At 44.5% G+C, this 27,634-nt stretch overlaps 1 protein-coding gene across 1 annotated transcript in view; it reads right to left on the minus strand.

Moving 5' to 3' along the window:
• COL4A1 (collagen type IV alpha 1 chain) overlaps positions 1 to 27,634 on the minus strand; it is a 237,364-nt gene that overhangs the window by 90,788 nt on the left and 118,942 nt on the right. The window contains exons 4-15 of the mRNA XM_060259360.1: positions 27,252 to 27,296; positions 25,722 to 25,766; positions 25,551 to 25,613; positions 25,405 to 25,458; positions 25,132 to 25,158; positions 23,404 to 23,487; positions 21,800 to 21,862; positions 14,154 to 14,189; positions 12,272 to 12,313; positions 9,650 to 9,739; positions 1,538 to 1,573; positions 1,055 to 1,114 (exon numbers count right to left, since the gene is read on the minus strand). Of these exons, the coding sequence (XP_060115343.1) occupies positions 1,055 to 1,114; positions 1,538 to 1,573; positions 9,650 to 9,739; positions 12,272 to 12,313; positions 14,154 to 14,189; positions 21,800 to 21,862; positions 23,404 to 23,487; positions 25,132 to 25,158; positions 25,405 to 25,458; positions 25,551 to 25,613; positions 25,722 to 25,766; positions 27,252 to 27,296 (645 nt within the window). The remainder of the gene's footprint in view (positions 1 to 1,054; positions 1,115 to 1,537; positions 1,574 to 9,649; positions 9,740 to 12,271; positions 12,314 to 14,153; positions 14,190 to 21,799; positions 21,863 to 23,403; positions 23,488 to 25,131; positions 25,159 to 25,404; positions 25,459 to 25,550; positions 25,614 to 25,721; positions 25,767 to 27,251; positions 27,297 to 27,634) is intronic.

Here is a 27,634-nt window from a genome sequence, read left to right on the forward strand (position 1 = left end):
GGTGCAATCACACAGCTCTTCCACGTATGAATCATACCTGGGCATTCAGACAGTAGCCAATTATTGAACCTAGATGCGATTCAGGGGGAAACTACCAGGAAAATCCAGGTGGTTTTTTAATTTGGATAGGAGACGTCTGGAGACGAGGAGAACAGGTGTGGTTCAGAGGGCAGGTGTGCTCGTGTGATTGTGAGCTTTTAATCCGAATGTGTGGCAGAGCTAGGTTGGGCCAAATCTTTTGTGTGAAACCACCCTATGTGTTTTATCTTTGTTTGTGTCTCTATTTGTGTATCTGCAACCGTCTCTGTGTCATTATCTCTATCTCTATATCAATTCCTGCTAGGTTGGGCCAAATCTTTTGTGTGAAACCACCCTATGTGTTTTATCTTTGTTTGTGTCTCTATTTGTGTATCTGTAACCGTCTCTGTGTCATTATCTCTATCTCTATATCAATTTCTGTCTCTTTCAAAACTGGACTTTTCTCCAGAATTTCCTCATTTCTGAATCACTTCCTAAAACATGCTATTATTAAGGTCTAGCATTGGTAGAATTTGAATAAGAGAATGCTTTTATGCCGTCAGAAATTGTGGTCTGTGATGAGATTTTGTATATTGTCAGGGGTGGAATTCTAGCAGGAGCTCCTTTGCATATTAGGTCACACCTCCTGATGTAGCCAATCCTCCAAGAGCTTACAAAAAAGAGCCTTGTAAGCTCTTGAAGGATTGGCTACATCAGGGGTGTGTGGCCTAATATGCAAAGGAGCTCCTGCTAGAATTCCATCCCTGTATATTGTTATTGCTGGTCAATTGACCATAATAAAACTGGTGTTTTTTTTTTTTAAAAAAAACCTGGTTCTATGCCATAAATGCCCTCATGCTCTCCAAGAGGGGTTTTGAGGGGGGGGGGTTGTTTTTTTGCAATGGTAATGCATTATTTCCATAAAGAGAAAAAACTATTAATGGAAGTACACACATTTAAATTCAATGGGACTAGTCATCATGACAATCCTTGATTAGGAAAAGCAAAAAGATGAATAAATGCCAAATGTACGTACCCGTGGACCAACTTTCCCAGGTTCACCTTTCTCTCCTTTAATGCTTAAGCCCGGCGATCCCTTTAAAAAAATCAATATTGATGTTATCCAGCTTTCCTTGCTCATTTCTATATTAGTTTTTAAATGCTGAAAATTAACCCCCCAGGATATGTTTAGAAGAAGAAGATGATATTGGATTTATATCCCGCCCTCCACTCCGAAGAGTCTCAGAGCGGCTCACAATCTCCTTTACCTTCCTCCCCCACAACAGACACCCTGTGAGGTGGGTGGGGCTGAGAGGGCTCTCACAGCAGCTGCCCTTTCAAGGACAACCTCTGTCAGAGCTATGGCTGACCCAAGGCCATTCCAGCAGGTGCAAGTGGAGGAGTGGGGAATCAAACCCAGTTCTCCCAGATAAGAGTCCGCACACTTCACCACTACACCAAACTGTCTCTCCTGGTTTATTGCCATATTGCCGAAGAAGCAACCAGCAGTGTTACTCACCGGAAAGCCGGGATCTCCCTTTTCCCCTGGATCACCCTGTTAGAATCAGAAGATAAAGCAGATGAGTAAACCACAGTGTTGGAGGACTGCACTGCTCTTCCTGTGGTCCCTCCAACCTACACCTGCTTATCACAATGTACGGTAATCAGGCCATCTACTGGGAACAGCGACAAAGCTTCTGATAAGTTAGTGGGGAGATTTTCTTAGGCTGTCAATTTTCTATGAGATTGGGGAAAGAAAGAAGCAGAGAAAAGACAAGGCAGAGAATTCTTCTTTAAACAGTAGATGTTCCTTTGCCTTCTGAGCTATACCTCACCGAGGAAATTATTAACATGGGAAAGCATTCTGGATCTTTTTGGCTTTGCCCAGTTCCCTGAAGCAAGCATACTTGTTAATACACAGTCTCTAATTCTCTATTCCTATCTGCTGTTCCAAATCCCTTTCTCGCATGGCCTGTCATCAGTAGTTTTCTCTTCCTTGCATCTAGTCTGTTCCTCTTGCTTTCTCTACTTTCATGTCCTAACCTCCCCTCCCTCTTTGCCTGCCTTCCTTCCTTCCTTCCTTCCTTCCTTCCTTCCTTCCTTCCTTCCTTCCTTCCTTCCTTCCTTCCTTCCTCCCTTCCTCTGTTCTACAGGTCTTGAGTAGTATGAATCAATGAGTCAAGCTAGGAATAGCAGGAAGAAAGTGATGGGGGACCCCTGAATAATTAATGAATACCCCTATAATAATGAATGAAAGCATGTGTCTGCCTTCAAAACGAGGCCGTCTGATGCAATGTTTGTTAGAAGCACAGACAGCCTTCAGTGGGTGTGTGTTCACAGATGTGTATTAGGATAAGACAAAGGGCCTCATTGAGAAGCTTCTTGCTGGAGCTGATAAAGTAAGGAGACAGGAGGAATGGAAAAGTACTAGAAGGAATTGCAAGGGGGTGGGGAATGTTGAATCAGATAAACTTGTGAGCCTGCCTGCTAAGCTTGCTTTGTGCTTAAAAAGACAGTCTGAGGATCGGGAGGGGGGGGGGGGGGTTCAGTATTTTGGAGCTATGCTGCTCAACTGGATCCTGCTTTTGGTACCAGAAGTGAAAAAACTTCACTGCATACCAGTAATGTGTGCAGCTCCATTATTTTCCTGCTACATTAACCTGGTGCAATTGGCCGGGAAATGATGGGGTAGGATTTTTCCTTCCCCTTGGGCTGGCTGCATAACTGTTTGCCTTCCACCCTCATTGCAGGAAGAACAGAATAGGTCACATTTTTGATCGAGCACAGCTCTCTTCGCCCCAGTGGGGGAAGGTGCCCGGCCAGCCAACCAAGATCCCGTGCCTGGTTGAACCGATGTGTGCAGGGAATCGGAAGATCTTCAGGATTATGAGTATGAACTGTTTGGGAATCTGGATTACATCTCCTTAGGAGAGAAGAAGGGCCCGATCACCCCTTAAGTACTGCTCAGTAGGCTCCGTTCTGGCACTGAAGCACAAAGGCTAGGATCTGGGAGGATTTCTGTGGGGTGTGTGTGTATGAATGAGAGGAGGTGCAACGTCTAAGCGATTTTTGTACCCACCGGTACCAAGGTTCTCAGTCACACGAGTGTGTCTGAGCCGGGGTGTCAAGCCTGTATAAAACTCTGGTCAAGTCTGTACCTAACATTGGCTCAGGAGAGAAGCATCCTGGGTAAAGCCAAACTGTATTCCATTGCTGCTAGCTCGAGCTCTCCCTACCCCCCTCCTTTTCTTTGTTATGTAGTATTGCTTTGAAATGGGAATATGTGAACGTTTTATCTGAGCCTTCTCAGGCCTGGCACCGAGGGAGGTTGGAGCCAGAGACGCTCAAGGCCAAAGCGGGCCTCAGGACGAAGTGGTAACATCAATGTGTGAATGTGCCCTGCATAGTGCCCCTCCCTAAAGAATCCCTTTGAAGTATACCTTATATGATTGCATTCTACTGTATGATCTTTAGTCTTTCAATATCAACTTAGTCGTGAACAACAGTATCAATAAACTAGTTAGTTTGTTTCAACAACGACTTGTTATTGAATCTGCCGACTTGACACGGGGAAGTGGGGAAGCGATTGGTTAAGGCTTCCTTTTTGTCAGAATCCCACTGGCAGCTCACCCTCCCTACCCTCTGTGTGTTTCAAAGTGTGCCTTGTCTAAACGTCTGGTGCCATGGGTGGAATTCAGTCAAAAACTTCGCTAGAATATATGTGTAAGAATTTTAAGGAACATTTCTGTGATGATTACGGAGTCAAACTGACTCCTGAAACTCTGAAAGCGTTATGTCAGAAAGACTGGGTGGCCTTACATGTAGAATGGCCGCCTGAGGGTAGCTTTGACCAAGGCTTGGTTCACCGAGTTTATAAAAGCATGTTACAGACCCCGACTTGTGAAAGTCAGTTTCCCTACAGTGATAGTTGGGCAGCTACGGTGCAGAAGTCCTACTGGTGGCCAAAGAAATTACAGAGCAAGAAGAAAAAGTGGGCTCAGAGGGCCGCTGATGAAGCTGCAAGTCAAGTTATGGCTTTGCGCCAGGTTGTGTTAGTAAAAACAACGATCCCTCCAAAGAAGGGAAAGCCTCCAGTGTTAGATGCCGATCCGGAAGACCCTTTGGCTAGTCCCCCGCCATATGTTCCAGTATACCTTCTTCTCCCGATGCAGCCAGCTGAAGAAGGTCCTGAGGCAGCAGAAGGAGATACTGATGGCAAGGATCAAGCGCAGGTAGCTAAGGGCGCTTTAAAATCCTTTGATGAAGCGAGCCAGGAAATAGAGATGAATGAGGGAGCTAGAGCTGGAAAAAGGCGAGCGACACCCCTGCGAACTCTAAATTCGGTTCAGCAGTTGTTTTCAGAGCAACTGTTTTTTGCAACAGCTCCTCATTACTCCACACCTGTGTTTAATAGTCAGAGGTTGGCTGCAAGTTTTAATTCACCCCCTGAGCCTCCCCTGCATACAGAACTCTCAACAAGTACTGAGAAAACTTCCAGTTCTTCTACGGCTTCACCCCCAACTTTTCCAGGTTTTACATCCAGCACAGTGGGCTCACTGCTAGCTCCTCTGATATGGGGAAGCCCATATCAACAGAGACCCGATACATGTATATGTCTTTCACTTCAAGTGAACTAATAAACTGGAAAACCCATACTGTTGCATTTTCTGACAATCCTGCCCCAATGACAAATCTGCTAACCAGTATTATGGCTACACATCAGCCTACCTATGCAGACTGTCAGCAGCTTTTACTGCCCCTCTTCACAACTGAGGAGAGAAGCCGTATCCTGCCTCATGCTCAAAAACATGTAGAAGGAAAAGTTCCTCAGGGAACTGCAGATAGAGAGGAGTGGATAAAGGCCCGTTTTCCTGCAACAGATCCAAATTGGGACCCCAATTCTCAGATTTCCAAAGAGCATCTACCAGAATATAGGCAGGCAATCTTAGAAGGGATGAAAAAAGTAGGCAAGAAGCCCATTAATATAACTAAAGTCAGCGAAGTACTCCAGAAAATAGATGAAAGCTCTGGAACTTTTGCTGAGCTCATGATGCAGGCATTTCAAATGTACACTCCATTCGATCCTGAGGCTGCAGAGAACTTGCGCATGGTAAATACAACTTTTGTTGCTCAATCCTATGCTGACATTCGCAAAAAGCTTCAGAAGCAAGATGGCTTTGCTGGCATGAATTTATCCCAACTGTTAGAGATTGCCCAGAAAGTTTATGCCAATCGGGATGTAGACCAGAAGCGGGAGGCAGAAAGAAAGATGAAAAAGAAGGCTGATTTGTTGGCAGCAGCTTTGGCTGGGCAGCCACCTATAAGAGGCAGAGGGGCTGCTCGAGGGCAAGGAATGAATGGCAGAAATCAAAGAATGGAGATGACCAATGTAGATCCAAACCAGTGTGCGTTTTGTAAGGATTTTAGGCACTGGAAAGATTCATGCCTGAATCGACCCTCCCCCCTCCGCACTCAAGAAATTCAAAACGCTCCTAGACAGATGACAGGACTGAGTGTAAAGGCCGAGGCAGCAGAGGAGCCAGAGCGAGGGGAAGAGGAAGAGGACAAGTCCAGAATGGCAGATATTGGAGGAATGAAGAAGAGCCTTTCCAGGGCTTGGTTGGGCTGGAAAGATGGGATGACTAGGACAGACCGGGCACCGACAGTCCTGACCCTGCGGAGCCTATGGTCACAGTTGATGTGGAGGGTCTGGAGATCGCATTCCTTGTGGATACTGGGGCTGCACGATCTGTTGTGCCCGATAAGATTGCTCCTTCAATTTGCAAGTGTATTAATATAATTGGAGCTACAGGGCGTAGACAATTCAGACCATTTCTAGCCAAACAAATTTGTACAGTAGGAGGCCATATGGTCCGTCACAATTTTTTCCATTTGCCTGATTGCCCAGTGCCGCTGATGGGAAGAGATTTGCTTTCCAAGTTAAGACCCCAATTGACTTTTGAATCAGAACGTCAAATGAACTTTGAACTGCCTTATATAACCTCAGAAGGCAAATTACATTATGAAGGTGCATATGTTTTAGAATGCCCCCGAGGAGTGGAGGCTTTACCAATCAGCTCCTGTAATGGCCGTCAGAAGTCTGGGTTCAACAATTTCCAGATGTATGGGCAGAAGAGAACCCGCCTGGGCTAGCAGTAAACCATACGCCTATTAAGGTAGAATTAATCCCAGAGGCCGTTCCAGTCCGAGAACTCCAGTACCCGATCCCTAAGAAGGCAGTAGCTGGCATCCAGAAACACCTTGAGAGGCTTCTTGAATATGGAATTCGTGTAGAATGTCAGTCTCCACGGAACAGTCCCCTTTTGCCAGTCCAGAAGCCAGGCAGCGATGATTACAGACCAGTACAAGATTTACGATCTATTAATTCTTGCACACAGACTTTGCATCCTGTCGTTCCAAACCCATATGTCTTACTGGGACTTATACCTGCCTCAGCCACTTACTTCTCAGTGGTAGATCTCAAGGATGCGTTCTTTTGGTAAGACTGGCACCTGAAAGTCAGTCACTGTTTGCCTTCCAGTGGGAAAAAAAAGAGACTGGTAGAAAGCTAAAATATACATGGACCCGTTTACCCCAGGGGTTCGAAAATTCGCCCACCCTTGTTGGCAATGCCCTCAGTAAGGACTTGAGACGGTTCCCAACTGGGCCAGGAGAAGCTGTGTGTCTTCAATACGTTGATGATATTCAGATGGGGTCAAAGACTTACAGACTGGCCAAGGTGCCACTGCTGCCCTTCTAACACTTCTGACTGAGGCTGGGTATAAAGTGTCTCGGAAGAAAGCTCAGCTATGCCAAGAGACAGTGAAATTTTTAGGCTTCCATATATCCCAGGGCAGATGGCAGCTAGGCAGGGAGTGAAAAGAGTCTGTGTGTGCCATTCCTGTGCCCACTACCAGGCGCCAGCTGAGAGAATTCTTAGGAGCAGCAGGGTTCTGCGGAATTTGGTTCCCCAATTTTGCCATAACAGCTAAGCCCTCATATGAAGCCACTAAGGGGGGAGAAAAGCACCTTTTAAATGGACAGAGCAATGTCAAAATGCCTTTGAAGCCTTAAAACGCCAGCTCATGCAGGCCCCAGCTCTGGGACTACCTGATACTGACAAGCTCTGAACCCAGCCTCTTTGTTGCCAATTCCTGATGATGCGCTGGAGCACGATTGCTTAGAAGTTATGGAAGAAATATTCTCCAGCTGGCCAGATCTGAAAAATGCCCCATTTTCAGATCCTGATATTGAATATTATACCGATGAGAGTAGCTTTATCCAGGATGGGAAGCGCAGAGCAGGATATGCAGCAGTCACTCTAGAAACAGTGACAGAAGCAGAACCGCTGCCTGTTTCAACCTCTGCACAGAAAGCTGAGTTAATTGCCCTCCTCAGAGCACTCCGGTTAGCAGAGGGACTTAAAGTAAATAGTTACACAGACTCTAAATATGCTTTCATGATGCTGCATGCCCATGGAGCCCTATACAAAGAGAGAGGCTTAATTACTGCGAGTGGCAAAGGAATTAAAAATGGTAAAGAGATTTTGGAGATGTTAAAAGCTGTCTGGGCACCCCGGCACATAGCTGTCATCCATTGCCAGGGCCATCAGAAGCCCCTTAGTCTGGTAGCAAGAGGAAATTGGAAGGCAGATTTAACAGCTAAGGGGACAGCACTAAAGCCTTATCAGGGAAGCACAGAAATTCTGCCTGTTTTTCAAGTGTCCTTAACCAAATGGAGTTCTCGGTATTCACTAGCTGAGGAGCAGTGGTTTCAAACTAAAGGGGCAGTAACCAAATGAAGGGATGGCTGGTATGTTCTCCCTGATGGCAGAATTTATATTCCAGAAGCTGTCGCATGTACATTAATTCAGAATCTGCAGGAGGGAACACATTATGGAAAGACTGCGCTAGAACACTCTGTGAGTCAGTGGCCATATATTAATCCTGTGAGTTCACCGAAAGCCCAAGCCTCTGCACAATGTGTTACATATGCAAAGAATAATCCAAGGTTGGGTCCCACTCAACTCCCAGGGAGTCAGCCAGTGGGAGCAACACCTTTCTCCTCCCTAGTTATGGATTTCACTGAGATGCCCAAAGCTGGACATTACCGTTACATGCTTGTATTTGTTTGTATGATGTCTGGATGGATTGAAGCTTACCCCACACACACAGCCGAAGCTCTGAGGCAGCAGCCTTGCTCCAGCTACACCCGGAAGCTGGCTGGTCTACACACGGCCTGAGGATCGGGGGGGGGGGAGGTTCAATATTTTGGAGCTATGCTGCTCAACTGGATCCTGCTTTTGGTACCAGAAGTAAAAAACCTCGCTTCATACCAATAACGTGTGCGGTTCCGTTATTTTCCTGCTATAAAAGGAAGAGTGCAAGCCAGAGAGGGCCTCTCCCCCATCAGTAGTTCAATACCAGATCTCTTGCCTTTACATCTTTACTGTGCAATTTTCAGGATGCAGCTATAAGATCTAAAGGTTAAACTCAATCTTTAACATAAATGTGTGGAACCCTTCCCACCTCTCCTCCACCCCACAAAACGAGGGACAATGGAGATGGGCAAGCAAAGCAGAAGAATTCAGTTCCTCTCATTTATGTGCTCTTTTTGATGTTAAGATGAGATGTGCATAACCACACCCAGTTTGTCAGTGGAGGGAGTATTGCTAGAGGAAATTGGGCTACTAGAGGTTGGAGGACCTGCTTCTTACTGCACATGTGCCAGTATTTTGCACATGTGCAGGAAAAAATGTTCACATAGGCAAAATGGGTGAGATGGATTGTGTGAGCAGGGGTGGAATTCTAGCAGGAGCTCTTTTGCATGTTAGGCCACACACCCCTGTGTAGCCAATCCTCCAAGAGGGTACCAAAAAAAGCCTTGTAAGCTCTTGGAGGATTGGCTACATCAGGGGTGTGTGGCCTAATATGCAAAGGAGCTCCTGCCAGAATTCCACCCCGGGTGTGAGCCTGCTTGCCCCCTCCTCAGTTATTGTGCGGTGACAGTAGCATGATGCATAACTCATCCCACACCATGACCATAGAGAAGATTGTGGATGAAAGGGATGAAAGTATTAACTCCATAATTCACAGAATAATTTACTTACAAGCAGGGCTTTTATGTAGCAGGAACTCCTTTGCATTTGGCGCCACACACCCCTAATGTAGCCAATCCTCCAAGAGCTTAAAGTAGGCCCTGCAGTAAGAGCCCTGCAAAGTCTTAGAGGAGTGGCTACACCTGGGGTGTGTGGCCCAATATGCAAAGGAGTTTCTGCTACAAAAAAGCCCTGCTTACAAAAGGAAAAACAAGGTGCAAAGCAACTGCATTTATTTCTAGTTCTATGACCTTTTCAATCCTTGTAATCATTTTTAGACACAACGCCCTTATAATATCATGATGGAAAGTGCCACCAAATCACAGCTGACATGGTGACCCCGTGAGGTTTTCAAGGCAAGAGGCATTCAGAGGTGGTTTGCCATTGCCTGCCTCAGCATAGCAACCCTGGACTTACTTGGTGGCCCCCCCATCCAAGGACTAACCAGAGCCAATCAGCTCAGCCTCTGAGATTTGTGCCATGAAGGTCAGGGCACCATCAATATCTACAGAGCAAGAAGAGCCATGATCTTACTTTGTCCCCTTGGATGGCGATGGTCCCTTTTTCTTGCTGCTGTGGGGTACCTCCTTGAGGACCTGGAGGGCCCATGACTCCCCGTTCACCCTAGAGATATCACAAACGAGAAAATCAGCATTCAGCGTTGAAGTCGACATAGCATAGCCCGAAAAGGAATACTGAGGGGAAAAGAAATACAATTAAACTCTTCTACTCACTTCAAAATTTATTTTTTTAAAAAAAGATTCAAGCAAGAATTGAGATACAAATAACGTGGAAAGATCAAATTAAGTCAGACCGAGCTTGTCTTTTCATCCTGTATGATTGTGATCCAAGAGACTCTGGTCTTTTAAAATAATGGCAACGGATTTTTTTTTTTAAATAAGGATGGTTATAACAAGTTTTATTTATTTATTACATTCAATTTATATCCCGCCCTCTCCGCAAGCGGACTCAGCTTATACAAAAGAAGCTATTTTTAGGAGGGAAGTTATGTTGGTCTGCAGCAGAAGATCTTCATTTGGGTCCAGGAACACCCTAAAAATTAGCACGATTGTGGGGGTATATCAGAGGGAAGGAGCTTTAACTCTCAAAAGCTTATCCTGTGAGCGCCTGCTGAATCTGAGGCCCGAGTCAATCCATCTATCCCACTATTATCTATGACAGCAGGCTGTAACACATCATTGTCTCCGTACAGAAAAGAGCTTCCCAAGCACCTGATACTTTATTTGTCAGTGCTGGGGACTGAGTTTGGAAGTTCTGTATGCAAAGCTGCTGATAAACACTGCTAGGTGTTCGTCCCACGTCTGGCAATGGACTCATCAGGAACCTTGGGCAAATTATGATCTCTCTGTTGGAAGAGGGGTTAGGGATAAATGGAGCTAGGTTAGAGTTTGAAGAGGTAGCTTCACACAGGCTTCAGATTCAGCAGGAGCTCAAAGGAGCACAGCTCCTGAACCTTTCTGAGAGTTCCCCCTCTTCCTCCCCACCTACCTTGTCCATTGAATAGTGGGTGCAGCTGCATAATAATCCCTGGGTTAGGAGATTGGGCAGCCAACCAGCCACCAGTGGCTTTGCCATGCCCCCAGCAGCCCTCATTAACCCCTGGAGAAGCCCACACCACCCTTTTCCCACTTCTTATGTGATTTTGGGTGGTGGGTGGTTTGCTGGCCTTTTGACTGGGGGTGGGGGCAGCTGAGGAAAGCCCCAGGCAAGTGAGGCCTGCTTGGGCTGGATGGATCTCTAGCCAGCCCAAGCAGGCCTCGCTCACCCGGAACGCTCCTTTCTTGCATTGGGTTGCTTTCGGCTGGTAGGGGGTGGCATATGCTAATGAGTTATGCTAATGAGCTCTGCCACCTACTTTTCTACAAAACAACCCCTGGCTTCACATACTAATAGTAAGGATGGACAGGAATCAACCTCAATCATTTTGATAGAAAGTGAAAGATATGCAGAATATACACATTTTTTTGTTGTTGTTGTAGGCAACAGCACTCACTCCGAGGCATGCCTGCTGCTCCTTTAAAAACTTGCCAGATAATTTCGGAGAAAATAAAATCGAGGTACCTTCAAGATCAGTAAATATCACTATTCCCTAAAAACCTTTCTCCTTTCCTCCCTCCATTTCTTAGTTAGCTCTTGTGTGCATTTTGGTTTTATTCTTCTCTTTTGATAAAAAATCTTACCAGTTGAACATCTGCCTGGTTTATCTGAGTGTTCTCTTAAAGGGAAAAGTCCTGGTTTACATTGGTGGAGATCCCAGTTATACCCGCCTCTTGCTCTGTCTCCTTTAGCTAATCCCCCCAAGTTAACGGGAGACTGCCCTCTTCGGGTATCACAGTGATGTATTAACCCAATTCTTGCAAGTGTCTGTTTGCTATTAGGGCAGAAGTGCAACCTCAGACTTAAAAAAAACAAAAACCTCAGTCTGTATCTTCACTGAATTAAATAAAACCCAGCAGAAATGACCAATCATTTATAGAAGCAGGGCTTTTTTTGTAGCAGGAACTCCTTTGCATATTAGGCTACACTCCCCTGATTTAGCCAATCCTCCAAGAGCTTACAGGGCTCTTCTTACAGGGCCTACTGTGAACTCTTGGAGGATTGGCTACATCAGGGGGGTGTAGCCTAATATGCAAAGGAGTTCCTGCTACAAAAAAAGCCCTGTATAGAAGGAAACTCGGTCAGCATCCTTCCAGCAAGGGACTCATTTTCTTTGAAGGTAGTGGGCTCTTTTTGTAGCAGGAGCTCCTTTGCATATTAGGCCACGCACCCTTGATGCAGTCAATCCTCTTGGAGCTTACAGCAGGCCCTGTACTAAGAGCCCTCTAAGCTCTTGGAGGATTGGCTACATCAGGGGGCCATGGCCTAATATGCAGAGGAGCTCCTGCTACAAAAAGAGCCCTGCCGGGTACCTGAGCCTTTTAAAAAACTGGTTGCTGTCCAGACATCCCGCAGCAAAGAACCACATCAGGCAGGGTCACTCTTTGAAGGCTGAGTGGTTGACCAGCATTTGAGGTCCAGCTAGACTCAGAGGTGAGCCCACAGCAAAAGGGTGAGCTTTGCAAGCACTCCAACTGCAGGCTCTTCCCAGCTGCCACAGCAAGTATAGATGAATGGCTTTCAAATGGACAAGCTTACCTTTTCACCTTTTGGTCCTTGGAAACTTAAGCCCATATGGCCCTGCAACAGAGAGAGGAAGCATTTTAGCAGGAAGAAAGCCCACTTGAGATATGGTCCATTTTGTTTTCGGACACATTCTTATACTTAGCTTCTCAGTTGACAGGTTCAGAAATGGAGAATCTGTTATTATAAAAACCAGGGGTGGAATTCTAGCAGGTGCTCCTTTGCATATTAGTCTCCACCCCCCTGATGTAGCCAATTCTCCAAGAGCTTACAAAAAAGAGCCTACATCGGGGGGTGGGGCCTAATATGCAAAGGAGCTCCTGCTAGAATCCCACCCCTGATAAAAACAGCAGCAATGTGTTGTCATCTGAGGGATACGGACAGCCTGTACTGTGTACTCTGGGGATCCCCACCTTTTTGAGCCCGTGGCCCTCTTTGGAATTCTGGCCCAAGGCGGTGGGAGCGAGAACAAAATGGCTGCCCTGGGAGGCACAGCCACAGGGATACCCAGAGGAAATTCAAGTTCAGAGCAGAAGGGATTCTAAAAAATACACTGGGAAAAGAGAAATAAAACTAGCTGCTGTTGAAACAAAGTTGTTTTAATCTGCACAGACAATCGGATCTCCAATGTCTTATTGGAAGCTATGCTGTTAGGCCTGGCTCTCCTTCAACAATAACGACTCTCCATTTTCAGGATTAGTGTTTATTATAAGGCAGGATACAGTGACACGGACTTGAGTCAGTGTCGAAACAGGTATATAGGTTCAGGTGGGTTTGTTATATATTATCATAGTGACCATTACATGCGCACCTTTTGGTTCAGGTGTGAGATTAGTTAAAACTTCTGTTACAATTCAAGCATTCTCACACTACAAGTTATATTATCATCTATTTTTAATTCTGGGGTTTCCCCATTAATAACTTTGTAGTATTTTATCTATGCTGGTCTTTGACTGTACAATAAATTAAACTAAATACACAGCTCCTCGTTACATGAAGCTGCCTTATACCATGCTCTGTCAATATCTAGATCAGGGCTTTTTTTGTAGCAGGAACTCCTTTGCATATTAGGCCACACATCCCTGATGTAGCCAATCCTCCTGGAGCTTACAGTAGGCCCTGCACTAAGAGCCTTGCAAGCTCTTGGAGGATTGGCTGCATCAAGGGTGTGTGGCCTAATAGGCAAAAGAGTTTCTGCTACAAAAAAAGCCCTGATCCAGATCAATATTGCTTGCTCTAACTGGCAGCAGCTCTCCAGTGTCTCAGGCTGAGGACCCTCACATGGCCCCTTACCTGGTTCTTTAAACCGGAGAATCATATAATAGAATCATAGAGATGGAAGGGACCTCCGGGGTCATCTAGTCCAACCTCCTGCACAATGCAGGAAACTCATAAAAACCTCCCCCTATATTCACAGGATCTTCATTGCTGTCAGATGGTCATCTAGCCTCTGTTTAAAAACCTCCAAGGAAGGAGAGCCCACCACCTCCTGAGGAAGCCTGTTCCATTGAGGAACCGCTCTAACGGTCAGGAAGTTCTTCCTAATGTTGAACTGGAAACTCTTTTGATTTAATTTTAACCCGTTGGTTCTGGTCCTACCTTCCGGGGCCACAGAAAACAATTCTACACCATCCTCTATATGACAGCCCTTCAGGTACTTGAAGATGGTGATCATATCACCTCTCAGCTGCCTCCTCTCCAGGCTAAACACCCCCAGCTCCTTCAACCTTTCTTCATAGGACTTTGTCGTCCTCCTCTGAGATGCCAAGGATAGAATCTGGAACCTTCTGCATGCCAAGCAGATGCTCTCCCATTGATCCATAATTTCCCTAAGGAAATGGGTGCCTAGGAAAATGTGTTTCAAAATATTTGCATTCTTGATTGAGTTTATCCTTACCTTCTCCCCTTGTACACCAGTTGGCCCTGGAGGACCCTGCAAAAGAGGACATTTTGTTAATTCTACTGTTTATTAATTCTTTTCAGACTAGCCACTTCTTTGACAAAGAGCTACTTAATAAAAAGAGTCTTCATTTCCATTACATTTTTATTCCAGCCCACCTCTTCAGCTCAGAGCAACAGACCACATTCTCCCCACAACAACCCTGTGATAGGCAGGTTAGAGCTAAGGGTTTAAAGACAAAGATTATATATCTGTTTTCTTTGCAGAATGCAAACAGAAAGCCCACACATCCTCTGTTTGCCTTGAAGTCTTGCTGGGCATGTAGAGGGGATTTGATGCTTCATCTTCTGCTCAGTTTTTTTACTCAAAACTAGCCCCCCATTCTACTCAATAGAATTTTAAAGGGGAGTCTTTTACAACTCCAGTATTTCCCCCTTTGAAATGCTAATACCAAAGCTGGGGGCTAGCCCCAACCATGATACCCGAGTCTCTACTTTGGCTGTGGTCAGACAACAGGCTTAGAGCAGTCTGGCCACACCTCTAATTAATCCAAGTTTTTTTTGTAACAGAGAGTTTTGAAGAACAAGATGATATTGGATTTATATCCCACCCTATACTCTGAATCTCAGAGTGATCACAATCTCCTTTACCTTCCCACACACACACACACACACACACACACACACACACAGACACCCTGTGAGGTGGATGGGGCTGAGAGAGCTCTTGAAGCAGCTGCCCTTTCAAGGACAACTCCTGCACGAGAGCTATGGCTGACCCAAGGCCATTCCAGCAGGTGCAAGTGGAGGAGTGGGGAATCAAACCCGGTTCTCCCAGATAAGAGTCCGCGCACTTAACTACTACACCAAACTAGCTCTTGATCAGACATCCCACTCTTAACTCACTTCACTGCGCATTCACTCTGTGGTTGATTGATCAGAGTTTTGCTGTGTGACAACCACCGAGTGGGCAGTCAGGCAGCTTTTAAAAATCATTTGTCTTCTGAGCATGTGCGTAAGCATGTATTGGAAGCAGAACTTCAGACTCCTGGAAGGATGACAATGGCTGGTGGTTGATGGGATTGCTGCAGGAGGCTGCTGGGATATGTAGTGTAGCATGGGGGAAGTGTTCTTGAAACTGTGCTTTGGAGGTTTTCTTAAGAAAAGCACAGTCTTAAGTAACTCCCATGAGAGAGAGAGAGATGCCTGCAAACTGTCTATACAAAATAAACACACAGGCAATGACTGATGACCCAGGGATGATTAACTGTCCATTGCAATCTGATTTAAAGTGGAGGAGCAGAAATTGATAGGAAGGTTCACACTTCCCAACCAGCTTGAGTTCACAACAAGGGAGTGCTTGGGGGGGGGGGCAACAATGGGAGGGCTTCTAGTGTCCTGGTCCCACTGATGAACCTCCTGGCACCAGCTGTGTTTTTGGCCACTATGTGACACAGAGTGTTGGACTGGATGGGCCATTGACCTGATCCAACATGGCTTCTCTTATGTACTTATGAGTTCAGACATCTGGAAATTTGGGATAAAGGGGTTAAAATCCGTAAAGACCGGACTTTCCCTGGTGCCTAATAACTCTGATTCGAAGGCAGGTCAGAATGGGGTGCCAATGACTGGGGAATAGGAGGCAGATGTTACTGTCTGATCATGCATTTTAAATCTGGAAGGGCAAGGAGGATCGTTTATGCAATTTATTAGAAATCACCACAGATACCGAAGAGAGAAGAGTTTGTTCAAAAATTGCTTGAAACAGCAGAGTTATTCCTTTCAGTGAAATTGAAAGAAGGGAATATTAGAGATTGTAAAGAAACTTGGCAACCTTTATATGGTTGGTTGAAAATGGTATAATAGGTAAGAAAATGAAAGAAGCAGAAATAAGTGAATTGGGCCTAGGAACAAGTAGCAGTTAGAAACAGTATTGATGTAATATATTGTAAATAACAGGTTTGAACTCTTGCTCTCCAATTTATTGTTTAGCTATTTTGTGTCATACTTGTATGTCTTTATATTTTTCTGTTATATGTTGGAAATAAAATATTTGAAATGGAAAAAAAAATAAATCTGGAAGGGCACAGTAATGACCAGATCAAACTGCTTGTCTGACCACAACCTTAGTTTCCATATTCAAAATTGGGTTCCCTGCCACTCACCCACCCTTTTTTTCTCCACATGGTCCCAAGGCAACTTGAGGCTACATGAGGCTGTCATTTGCATTTCATGTGCATAATAAGATGTCTGTTCTTCATCTTGTTCGTTTGAGTCTTGGGAAAAAGTGGCTAGCCCAGTGGCTCCATGAGAGCTTCATGGGAATTTCAGTCCACTTTAGATTGCCCTGACTTGAGCTGGATTTCCACTGGATCTGCTCCAAACGGAGTTTGCACAAGATTGAAACTGACAAACATTCATGATGCAAAAAGGCTGAGTCAGCTAGATCCTTGGAGAGCTGACCTGGCTTGAAGCCAGCCACGTAACATTCATTGCTTTGCTTCCTTTCTAAGCGACAGCTCAGAGAATAAACATCTTTGGGGAAAAGAGACTGAATCGCCACCTTTCTTGTTTATTCCCAATCGCTGTAATTAAATTTGCTGCACTGTCAAAGTCAGAGAGAGTGGCTTCAGGCCTACATTTACAGTGCCCACAATTTATGGTCCCCAGTGACCTACTTCCCCCCCCCCCCATTTGTGTGAGTGGAGTGAACTTTCATACACCCAGGAACAAGAACAAAAGCAGCTGCAGATTGAGCAACCCAAGCTGGAGGCTGCTTAGACTCAACTCATGCCAACTGATTCTCCTCAACAAAGGAGGGAAACTCTGGAAGGAAAAGCCTGGTGGGTGCACCCACACTATAAATGAGTACAGTACAATAATCTGAATTTTGAGCATATTCTCTAATAAATCTTGTCACGATTCTAGGCCTAGTGTGGCCTACAGGCTCTAGGGAAGCCTGTGTTGGAGTTGCTAGTGGGCCTAAATCTCCCAGGATCCCTTCAGTCCCTCTGATTGGGTAGCAGAGTTTTGGAGGGAAAACTAGCCCAGAGGGATGGAACCTGGGAGGAAAGCATAAAAAAGGCTTGGCTGGAAAGGGAGGTTGTTCTCTCTGGAAAAGGCTGCAGGAGAGAAGGCAGCAGGAGATCTCCCTCACCCAAAGTGGATGGTGAATCTTTGGAGTTATAGCAAGCGAACATCTAGTCAGACACGTCAGGGCTTTTATTTATTTACACCAACCTTTACTATTTTCTATATTCACTGTGCACTAAATGTTTTTACTACTCACTTGTTCTAGATAGAGCACTTGTGGAAAATAACACTTCTGTCACTTAAACTTCAAGCAGATAGGTTTTTACTTTATTTGTATGCTATACTAAACTTAGATGTTCAGGATCTTAAATCTTTATGTATAATTTTAGTTGGCTTTTTCTTTTATAATATAATTGTATTGCCTCTTACTTGTTATTATCTGGATTCCTATGAACTGGTCTATGGCCATTAAATAAATAAACACTTACAGTCAGTCACACACTCTCAGCCTAATCCACACGGTGATTGCGAGGATAAAATGGCGGAGAGAATGGAATGTCAGCTGCTTTGGGTCAATATTGGGGAGGAAGGAAGGGTATAAATGAAGTATGTCAAAATAAAAAAACAAAAGGAAGATGTACATGTTGCCAGAGCACTGTGACTTTGGGTCAGCCATATACTCTTAGCCAGGGCTTTTTTTAGTAGGAACTCCTTTGCATATTAGGCCACACACCCCTGATGTAGCCAATCCTCCCAGAGCTTACAGGGCTCTTAGTACAGGGCCTACTGTAAACTCCAGGAGAATTGGCTACATCAGGGGTGTGTGGCCTAACCTGCAAAGGAGTTCCTGCTACAAAAGCCCTGCTCTCAGCCTAACCTACCTCACAGGGTGATTGTGAGGATAAAAATGGAGGAGGACAGAACAACATAAGCTGCTTTGGGTAGAAAGGCAGGGAATCTTCAAAGCAAATAAATTACAAAATGGAGTGGAGAGCTTTAAAAAAAAACCCCAAAAACCCTATACACAAATCAGGACACTAAATTGGAACTGGAAACACTCCAAGTAATGAAGGCACTTGCATTCGGAGGTCACAGTGAACTGGAGCTTGCTCAGAAGAGGATTTTTGCCTCAAGCTCTGTGCAAGAGAGCCAGTTTGGTGTAGTGGTTAAGTGATTGGACTCTTATCTGGGAGAACCGGGTTTGATTCCCCACTCCTCCACTTGCAGCTGCTGGAATGGCCTTGGGTCAGCCATAGCTCTCATAGGAGTTGTCCCTGAAAAGGCAGCTGTTGTGAGAGCCCTCTCAGCCTCACCCATCTCACAGGGTGTCTGTTGTGGGGAGAGAAGATACAGGAGATTGTAAGCCGCTCTGAGTCTCTGATTCAGAGAGGAGGGCAGGGTATAAATCTGCAGTCTTCTTCTTCTTCTTCAGAATGAGGGGAGGGGGAAGGTGTGCAGAAGCACAGCAACCAGATCGGAGTTTGATTGCAGCTCGACTTCTGGACAGAGTCTATAAAGCTTAATTTGATGGAGGTATCATCAGTTTGCAAGTTCATTACACGCATAGGAAGGCAGATTCCAGAGGGAGAGGTGGTGTTCCATGGGAGGAAAGGCTGAACACGAGCAACGTGCCCTTTGGGAATGGAGAGACTAGGCAGACAAGGTTTGCATTTAAATTGATTATTAACCAATATGATGCTCGGCGGGCTATTTTTAATGTGTAGGTTGAGTTGTAATTCTTCTATCTCTATGGGAACATGGGAGAAGTTGGTAGGCACTGCAGCTAAGGGGCCAGAGGTTAAAAACAAATAGATAGACAAAAGTACATGAGTTTATTCAGGGCTTTTTTTACCAGGAATGCACAGGAATGCAGTTTTGGCTGGCTTTGCATCATAGGGTGTGACCTGGTGTGTCAGGGTGTGCAAATGAGTTCCTGCTGGGTTTTTTTCTATCAAAAAATCCTTGTACAGTTTATACAAAAATATATAAAAACCTTATAGGGGTCCAAATGAAGCCTCATAAAATCATCAAAGTGACAAATGCACATAGAAGATACATACTGATGTTATACTGGCCCTCATAAGGGGATTTCACTTTTAGCACCTAACCTGGAAGGTACATATTTGCAGGGGTGAAATTCTAGCAGGAGCTCCTTTGCATATTAGGCCACACACCCCTGATGTAGCCAATCTTCCAAGAGCTTAGAAAAAAGAGCCTTGTAAGTTCTTGGAGGATTGGATACATCAGGGGTGTGTGGCCCAATATGCAAAGGAGCTCCTGCTAGAATTCCACCCCTGCATATTTGCAATAGTATTTGATGTATATGTCATTGCTGCTAACATAAGGCCAGTTGCATTTGTGGCTTTCCAAAAAATGTGTCATTCATTTCCTTACTGGAGCATTCCATTTTGGGTCCTATATTAATTGTTCATTGATTTATAAGTGTAACTGGGACTTTGTTGTATTTTGACCTCTGAAGAAAGCCTCTGCAGGCCAAAAGGCATCAGGTCATCTATGCATCTTTCACATGCATTTGTTACTTTGATGATTTTATGAGGCTTCATTTGAGCCCTGGCAAGGTTTTTATATTTTCTTGTAATAAATATGTATACTTTTGTCTACAACTACTGCTGTGTACTTTTGTACTTTTGTCTACAACCTTTGGCCCCTTAGTATTCTAAACTTCCTTTGGAGGTTTTTGCTTGATTGCTTTATTTTCTCTTCTCCTCTCTTTATGGAGGCACTGAAGCTACCCTATGTTGAGAAATAAGCCAGCACTGCACTGCACTGCACTGATATAAACCAGACACTTATCTTTATAGGGAATGTAGCCACTTCAAGGGCCCACTGAGCCAAACGGTAGAGCACAAATATACAAATGAAAGACAGACTGTCCAGCTTCTGGCAATCAGCTGTAGTCTTGGGGCCCACTAAGAATTAGGGTGTATTTAAACCTAGGTACAGTTTGCTTCCTATTGCTGATCACAGTAGCCAGTATTACAGGGCTGCAAGAGGTCAGCAGGTCACCATTCAAACCCCTGTAATGTATCACAAAAGGATCCAAATGCCAGCACGCAACAGCTCAGCCCACACAGTCTAGGCATCAATAACAACAACATTCACGGTGCAGAGAGCTGTGCTGAAGCACTGCCAAGCTTCTTGTTACAGGGGAAGTTTAAAGAGATCCACATCATACATTCTAGGGAATGTATCTAGTTTGCCCATACCTTTGTGTATTGGAGCTCTTTGGCTCTTAAATCAGATCTTTACTTGTTCCAGCCCCACACATGCTCTTTATCTTTTTGGGTGGTGGTGGTGGTGGGAAATTCAAATAAACTCCTTTGCTTTTAATTGGAACGAGAGTCACTTAAAGGGAAATCCTTTTTGAGCTCATTATATACCCCAGGAACTCTCAGCCCAGATGTAGCAAAGCAGGGGTGGAATTCTAGCAGGAGCTTCTTTGCATATTAGGCCGCCCCCCGCCCCCCCCGATGTAGCCAATCCTCCAAGAGCTCACAAGGCTCTTTTTTGTAAGCTCTTGGAGGATTGGCTACATCAGGGGTGTGTGGCCTAATATGCAAAGGAGCTCCTGCTAGAATTCCACCCTTGTAGCAAAGTAAGGAAGGGCTTGCTTGTCTATTCCCTTCCTTTCCTTCTTGCAACTCCCCATGGTCTGCTGTCCAAGGTGCTGAAAGGGAAGACTCATGAAGCCAGAAGCACCTGAACTGATTAAGAGCAACATTCCAGCGGGTGGCAGTAGCACCTCCTTCTTCTACTTGGCTGTTGGAGGATTTCAGCTCCTTTTCCCCTTGCATCTCAATTTGAGGCCACCCCCCCACCCCCATCATCACAGGATGACACTAGGTGGTGCTGTGAGTACAGGTTAAATGTTTGGGTTGGACAGTACATCTGAAAATGAAAGGCAGATGGGTTTTTTAAAAGGTTTTATTGTTCGTTGTATGTTTTAAATTTGGATTTGTGAGCCATTGTGAGCCACAAAGGAAAGATGGGGCATAAATATTTTAATAAATAAAGTGGGGTGCAGCTGTGGACACCACGGCACTGCCAGAACATAGGAAGCTGCCTTATGCTGAATCAGACCCTTGGTCCATCAGAGTCAGTGCTGTCTACTCAGACTGGCAGCGGCTCTCCAGGGTCTCAAGCTGAGGTTTTTCACGCCTATTTGCCTGGACCCTTTTTAGTTGGAGATGCCAGAGATTGAATCTGGGACCTTCTGCTTACCAGATGCTCTACCACTGAGCCACTATCTCTCCCTGAAAAGGAGCCAACTCTGACCTAGTTAGTATGGATTCAAAAGTCAGGGTGAAGTTTATTTGGATCAGTAACCCTTCTAGGGTTAATTTGCAGAGCACCATAAAACTGAATTTTGAACTCTTGTATTTCTGGAAGAATCAAAGCAACAGCTTCCTGTTCACTTTCTGCAATGCTGTCTATGACTTAATTGACTTTTGTCCTGTTCTTCTATCCATGCCATCTCCCTTCTTTTTCTTTGCTCTTGAACTCCCAGAATCCTTTGGCAAATGCAGAGAAACACGGACTGGAATTAAGAATTATAGCTAACTGAATGCAAACAAGAATACTGAGACTTACTGGTCTTCCTTGGGGTCCAGGTGGTCCGACAGGGCCTGGAATTCCTGGGGGTCCAGCTACTCCCTATTTATGAAAAAGCAATTAAAATGGAAATTATATTAGGCAGTGCATTATCTCATCCATTGACTTAGGAAGTGAAGGCAGAACTAAACAAGGGACAATCTTGAATGAGTTGAAACAGGTCTCACTGATGGAGAAGGGGCAAAACCATTCCCAGAAGAAACTAGGGTCATCTGGGGTAGCAGTTAGACTTAGCCCCTAGCCCAGAGGTGGCCAAAAAGTGGCTCAGGAGCCACTTGTAGCTCTTTTACACATATTATTTGGCTCTCCAAGCCTCCACTGCCGCATCATCTGGCTTGGAGAAGGCATTGATCTCTTTAAATCCCTTCTCCAAGCCAAGCCAGGTGACAGCTTGGAGAATCCATTTAAAGTTGCTCTTTCCACCTCTCCCCATCTTCCTTCCTTCCTTCCTTCCTTCCTTCCTTCCTTCCTTCCTTCCTTCCTTCCTTCCTTCCTTCCTTCCTTCCTTCCTTCCTTCCTTCCTTCCTCCCTCTTTCCCGCTCTCCCTCCCTTTCTTTCCTTCCTTCCAGTCTTGCAGCTCTCAAACATCTGATGTTCATGTCTTGCAGCTCTCAAACATCTGATGTTTATTCTATGTGGCTCTTAACGTTAAGCAAGTTTGGCTACCCTTGCTGTAGCCCATTAATAGCCCTGACCATGCACTGTTTCTTTCCACACCAATATCAAAAGCACACATGAAGCTGCCTTCTACTGTGTCAGACCACTGGTCTGTCAAGGTCAGTATTGTCTACCTTGACTGGCAGCAGTTTTCCAGGGTCTCAAGTAGAAAACAGTCTTTCATATCACCTACTACCAGATCCTTTTAACTAGAGATGCCAGGGGTTGAACTGGGGACACTTCAGCATGCCAAGAAGATGCTTGACCACTGTACGCCCCACTTAGAGGCACCCACAGATAAATATACACCACTGCCTTATAACCAGTCAGGTAACCAAAAAGGTTGTAACAAAGAAAAAGAAAGAAAGAAAGAAAGAAAGAAAGAAAGAAAGAAAGAAAGAAAGAAAGAAAGAAAGAAAGAAAGAAAGAAAGAAAGAAAGAAAGAAAGAAAAAATAACTATGCATGTATGAATGTACAAAATATTGTATATAATTCAATAATACATCTAGGAGTGCTAAAATATCATTTAAAACAACAATTCTGTGGTTCAGCATATAAACACTTAATCCCAATAGAAAGACAAATGTCCATTTACGTAAATCAAGGTTTAAAAGTACCTATTGTCTCTGAATGTAAGACCCAATATCAAATGTGTTTCAGCACTAGGCCTTCCTCAGTGGAATAATTCAAACTGAGCACTCCACTAATTTAACAAAGGCATCCCATAAACTGATCGTACACAGAACTGACCTCACTCACACTGAGTAGAAAGACTTTCTCTGTACCGTTTTTTTTTTTAAAAAATGCAAACTGCACAAAAATACATTTCAGACTCCATCTAGGTGCCCTGCTGTCTTTCCCACCCTGTTTCAATCCCACCTCTTTTAACAACAAGGAATGTTGCCAAGTTTAGAGAAAGTCTTACCGGTAATCCAGGTTGTCCAAGGAATCCTTTTTCGCCTTTCAATATACCACCAGGTAGTTGCCCAATAATTTCTCCTGGGTCTCCCTACAAGGAATAAATCAAAAAGATTACATACATGATTATCTGTTGTGGGGTGGCATCTGCTTCCCCCTCCCTCCCTAATGTTACGTAATACCAGGGGTGGAATTCTAGCAGGAGCTCCTTTGCATATTAGGCCACACACCCCTGATGTAGACAATCCTCCAAGAGCTTATAAAAAAAAAGCCTTGTAAGCTCTTGGAGGACTGGCTATATCAGGGGTGTGTGGCCTAATATGCAAAGGAGCACCTGCTAGAATTCCACTCCTGCATAATACTCCCATCAAAGCACTCATAGGAGGTGACGGAGGAGGGACACATGAGTGGAGACCTCTTTCAGCCACAGGATTCCTCTTGCCGGGTTGATGTGACAAGACCTCATATGGAGTGCTTGTATGAATACACGGTGAAGGAAGGGATCGAGGTGCATTGGGACTACCAAAAACAATACTGAACAAGTACACACAATATTTTTGTCCCATATAAAAGGTTTCAAAATGCACATCATGAGTCACTGTAGTGGAAAAGACCTCTGTACATCAAGGAGACAAGAGTGGTGATTCACTCCTTCTGACTAGTGTATCTCCATAGGAGAGCACCAAGCTGCAAAGAGTTAATTCCCTTCGCCTAGAGTTAGGTTTGCTTCAGCCGGTGATGCTGTGAAACCTCACAGATAAACCAGTTCCAGCTGAAGCTGATTATTCAATGAGGTAGAGGTTGGTGATAAATGACTTCTAAATGGGCTAGGTTGGGGGGAGGTTCTTAGTTTTGTTTTCTGTGGAGACACTGAGGGAACCGCTGCCTGACAACTGAACAGACTGCTGGGAAAGCCTCTCTAACATGAGGGAGGGCACTCTTCCCTCTCCTGCTGAGTTCTCTCGGCTCCAAAATGAGAGGCAACCGTTTGGTTTGCCTTTATTTATTTTTTTGTCATCTAGGAAGAAACGTGATAATAGATAGTTAGTGGAGGGAGTTTAATCTAGAAGACAAGAAAGTAAACAGGTTGATATGATTATTGTTAGCATGGTGATTAGGATAAGATGAAATTGGGGAACTGAATGGTTTAGAGGAAACAAGTGACATAAGATAATAAGATTCAGAACAGGCAATGACTCTTGGTTAGTATATAGTGGATTAATTGTATGTGGATTAATTGGGGCAAGTTTTCTATTGTATACTGCGGATGAACGGTGTAGCAGATGGATAGAATTATGTGGCAGATAACTTGTATTACTGTTCACCATAGATTTTAATTCAATAAACCGTTAATACAGAGGGGGGGGCGGGAGACTGCTGGATGAACGGACGGTTGCTGAGAGAGAGAACGTGAGGAGCCTCCCCAGCAAAAGGGACAAGTGCACTCTTGAGAAGTAGATTTTTGTTGTTAACTTTGAGCTAGTTTGACCTTGTAATAAATAAAACCTGCTTTCTTTTCACAAACTTGTACCTGCCTGCTGAAATCTAAAGAACATGGGCATTACAGTCATTCTGTACTAAGGCCCACACTACATGGAATGACTGGTAGCGATTGGCTTTGAACAGTCAGGACCTGAATATAGATTATTAATGTTATGATGTTCTTATGTCATCTGCATAGTAATATAATGTAAACAATAAATAAAGTTTTTTTTAAAAAAAATTGTAAAATTACCTTTATTCCTGGAATTCCTGGAGGCCCCTAGAAAAGAAATGAAATGTTTTCTGAGAAAATGTAGATATTAAGCACTGATTTTTCTAAAAGTGTATGTTTGAAGTTACAGTAAAAGACCAAATGTTCAATCACATTTGCTTAACTTGTTCCCCCCCCCCTTTTATAACACAGGGGGTGCGTGTAAGGGAGGGTAGGATAAAAATCTAACCAAACAAATCAATAATAAATAATCTCATGCCAATTTCGCTTGAAATGTTTTTTAAAAGTGCTTACTAGTTTTCCAGGTTGCCCAGGTAAACCTGGTGGACCCAAAGGACCTCTTTCACCCTAATGAAATACAGAGAAATGACTTCATTTTTGTACGCCGTCATGTAAACTGAAGCAGTAACATCACCAAAATGGTTGCTAAGGGTGTTTACCTTTGTCCCATTGCATCCTGGGATACCAGGAGGTCCTGGTGGCCCATCTCCTCCAGGGATTCCCTGAATTAGGAGAGGGGACAGAAAAAAGCAGGTGCCATATTAGCTGCTGGCAGACATCGGTAACAAAACCTTGATGGTGTATCAATTCTGAATGGATGCCATACGTACAGGAAGGCCAGGGTTCCCCGGATAGCCCGCTGGACCTGGTGGTCCCTGAAATCAAGGAAAATAAGGAAGAGAATTAAAAATGAAAAGTTAAGAATGCAAAGTATAGATGGTTAATAACATAGCGATAAAAAGACATTGCTCTTAATACATGTACTGAAACTCTTCTTATTACGGTTTTGAATTCCACTTAATGTGGCAAATTGAATAACTGGCCAAAAAGATAATGGGGGAAAATATTTTGAGCATCCCAGCTCTGAACAAGGATGCATGACCAGTATCTAAGCTCTTTTGATGCCATCCAGGCCTCATTTTGGGCAGGAGCTCACAGGAGCGGAGCTCTGGAACCTCTAGATTTTATTGTGCTCTTTCTTTCCCTCCAATACTTGCTTCTAGGCTCCATATTTCAAACCCCCTGGGAAAATTTTGCTGGACTCTTAAGATCTGACAAACTTTCTAATATTTTTCCCTACCAAAAATGGGGAAATAACCAAAACATATAAAGCAGACAGGTGGACATCTTCATCATGACACTGTGGCCACATAGTAATTGAAAAAGTATGATGGGAGAAACGTTTCATTATGACAATTATAATTCCAGAAGCATTTTAAGGTAGATGCTGAGCTGATATAATTTAGTCCACCTTCCAGTGATGTCAGGGGTGTGTGACATATGCAAATGAGTTGTGCTAATGAGCTCTAGCACCTCTTTTTCTATGAAATGGCCTCTGATACCACCTCTCCTTCCTTTCTGGAGTTTAGAACTGGTGTCACCAACAATAAAGATTTCCCAAGTGCCCTGTTAACCATTGACATTCTGCCCTCCTTCCCTTTGAAATGTCTGGATTAGGCTTTTAGCATATGATTTGAGACAACGTTCTTATTGACAAGAAACAGATCAGCTGCACCGAATAGATTTTTAAGTGGGAGCGGTTGCTTCACTGTCATCCCCAAATCATTGTGTCAGGTGACTCAGGAGAATCTCTTTGTGAAGGGGTGCCCAAACTGCAGCTCAACAGCCACATGCGGCTCTTTCACACATATTGTGTGGCTCTCGGAAGCCCCCACTGCACCATTGGCCAGCTTGGAGACGGCATTTAAAGTTGCTTTCTTTCTATTCTCCCTCCTGCCCCCCGTATCTGTTTGCCTCCCTTCCTCCCTTGTGGCTCTCGAACATCTGACATTCATGATTTGCAGCTCTCAAACATCTGACATTTATTCTATGAGGCTCTTAGGTTAAGTAAGTTTCGCCACCCCTGTCTTAGTGGCTCAGCAAGGCTTGAATAAGATGCCCTGCTTATTGGCCCTGTAGGGTAACTGGCATAAAAACAGGATTCTGGAGTAGATGGACCACTGCTTTGATCCATGAGGGCTCTTCTGATGTTTTTATCTAAAGTAAACGTTCGAGAGCTACCAAACTTTCCTCCAACTCAGGATTTGACTGTAATCCACCCTGAGCCCGTTCTGGGGAGGGTGGAATATAAATTCAAATAAATAAATAAACAGTTCAAAAACAAATTCAGGCAAACTCACTCTGGTTCCTTTTGTTCCTGGCAGTCCTGGTTCTCCAGTGTCACCCTGTAAGACAGAAGGGTGGGGTGAGAGAGAGGCTCTTCCACTTTAGCACAGCTTCAAGCTCAACCCCTTCAGGATAACTGTTTTCTCTCTAGAACAAGTATGCAGACCGATAAAGTGACAGCCGCCCCCTGATCCAATCACCCACATAAAAATGCTACCCTAGAATCATAGAATCACAGAGCTGGAAGGGGCCATACAGGCCACCTAGTCCAACCTCCTGCTCAGTGCAGGATAACCCTAGAGCATCCCTGACAAGTGTTTGTCCAGCTGCTGCTTAAAGACTGCCAGTGAGGGGGAGCTCACCACCTTCCTTGGTAGCTGATTCCACTTTGCAGCGA

The sequence above is a fragment of the Heteronotia binoei genome, chromosome 1 (assembly GCF_032191835.1).
Source record: "Heteronotia binoei isolate CCM8104 ecotype False Entrance Well chromosome 1, APGP_CSIRO_Hbin_v1, whole genome shotgun sequence".
NCBI classification, from domain to species: Eukaryota; Metazoa; Chordata; class Lepidosauria; order Squamata; family Gekkonidae; genus Heteronotia; species Heteronotia binoei.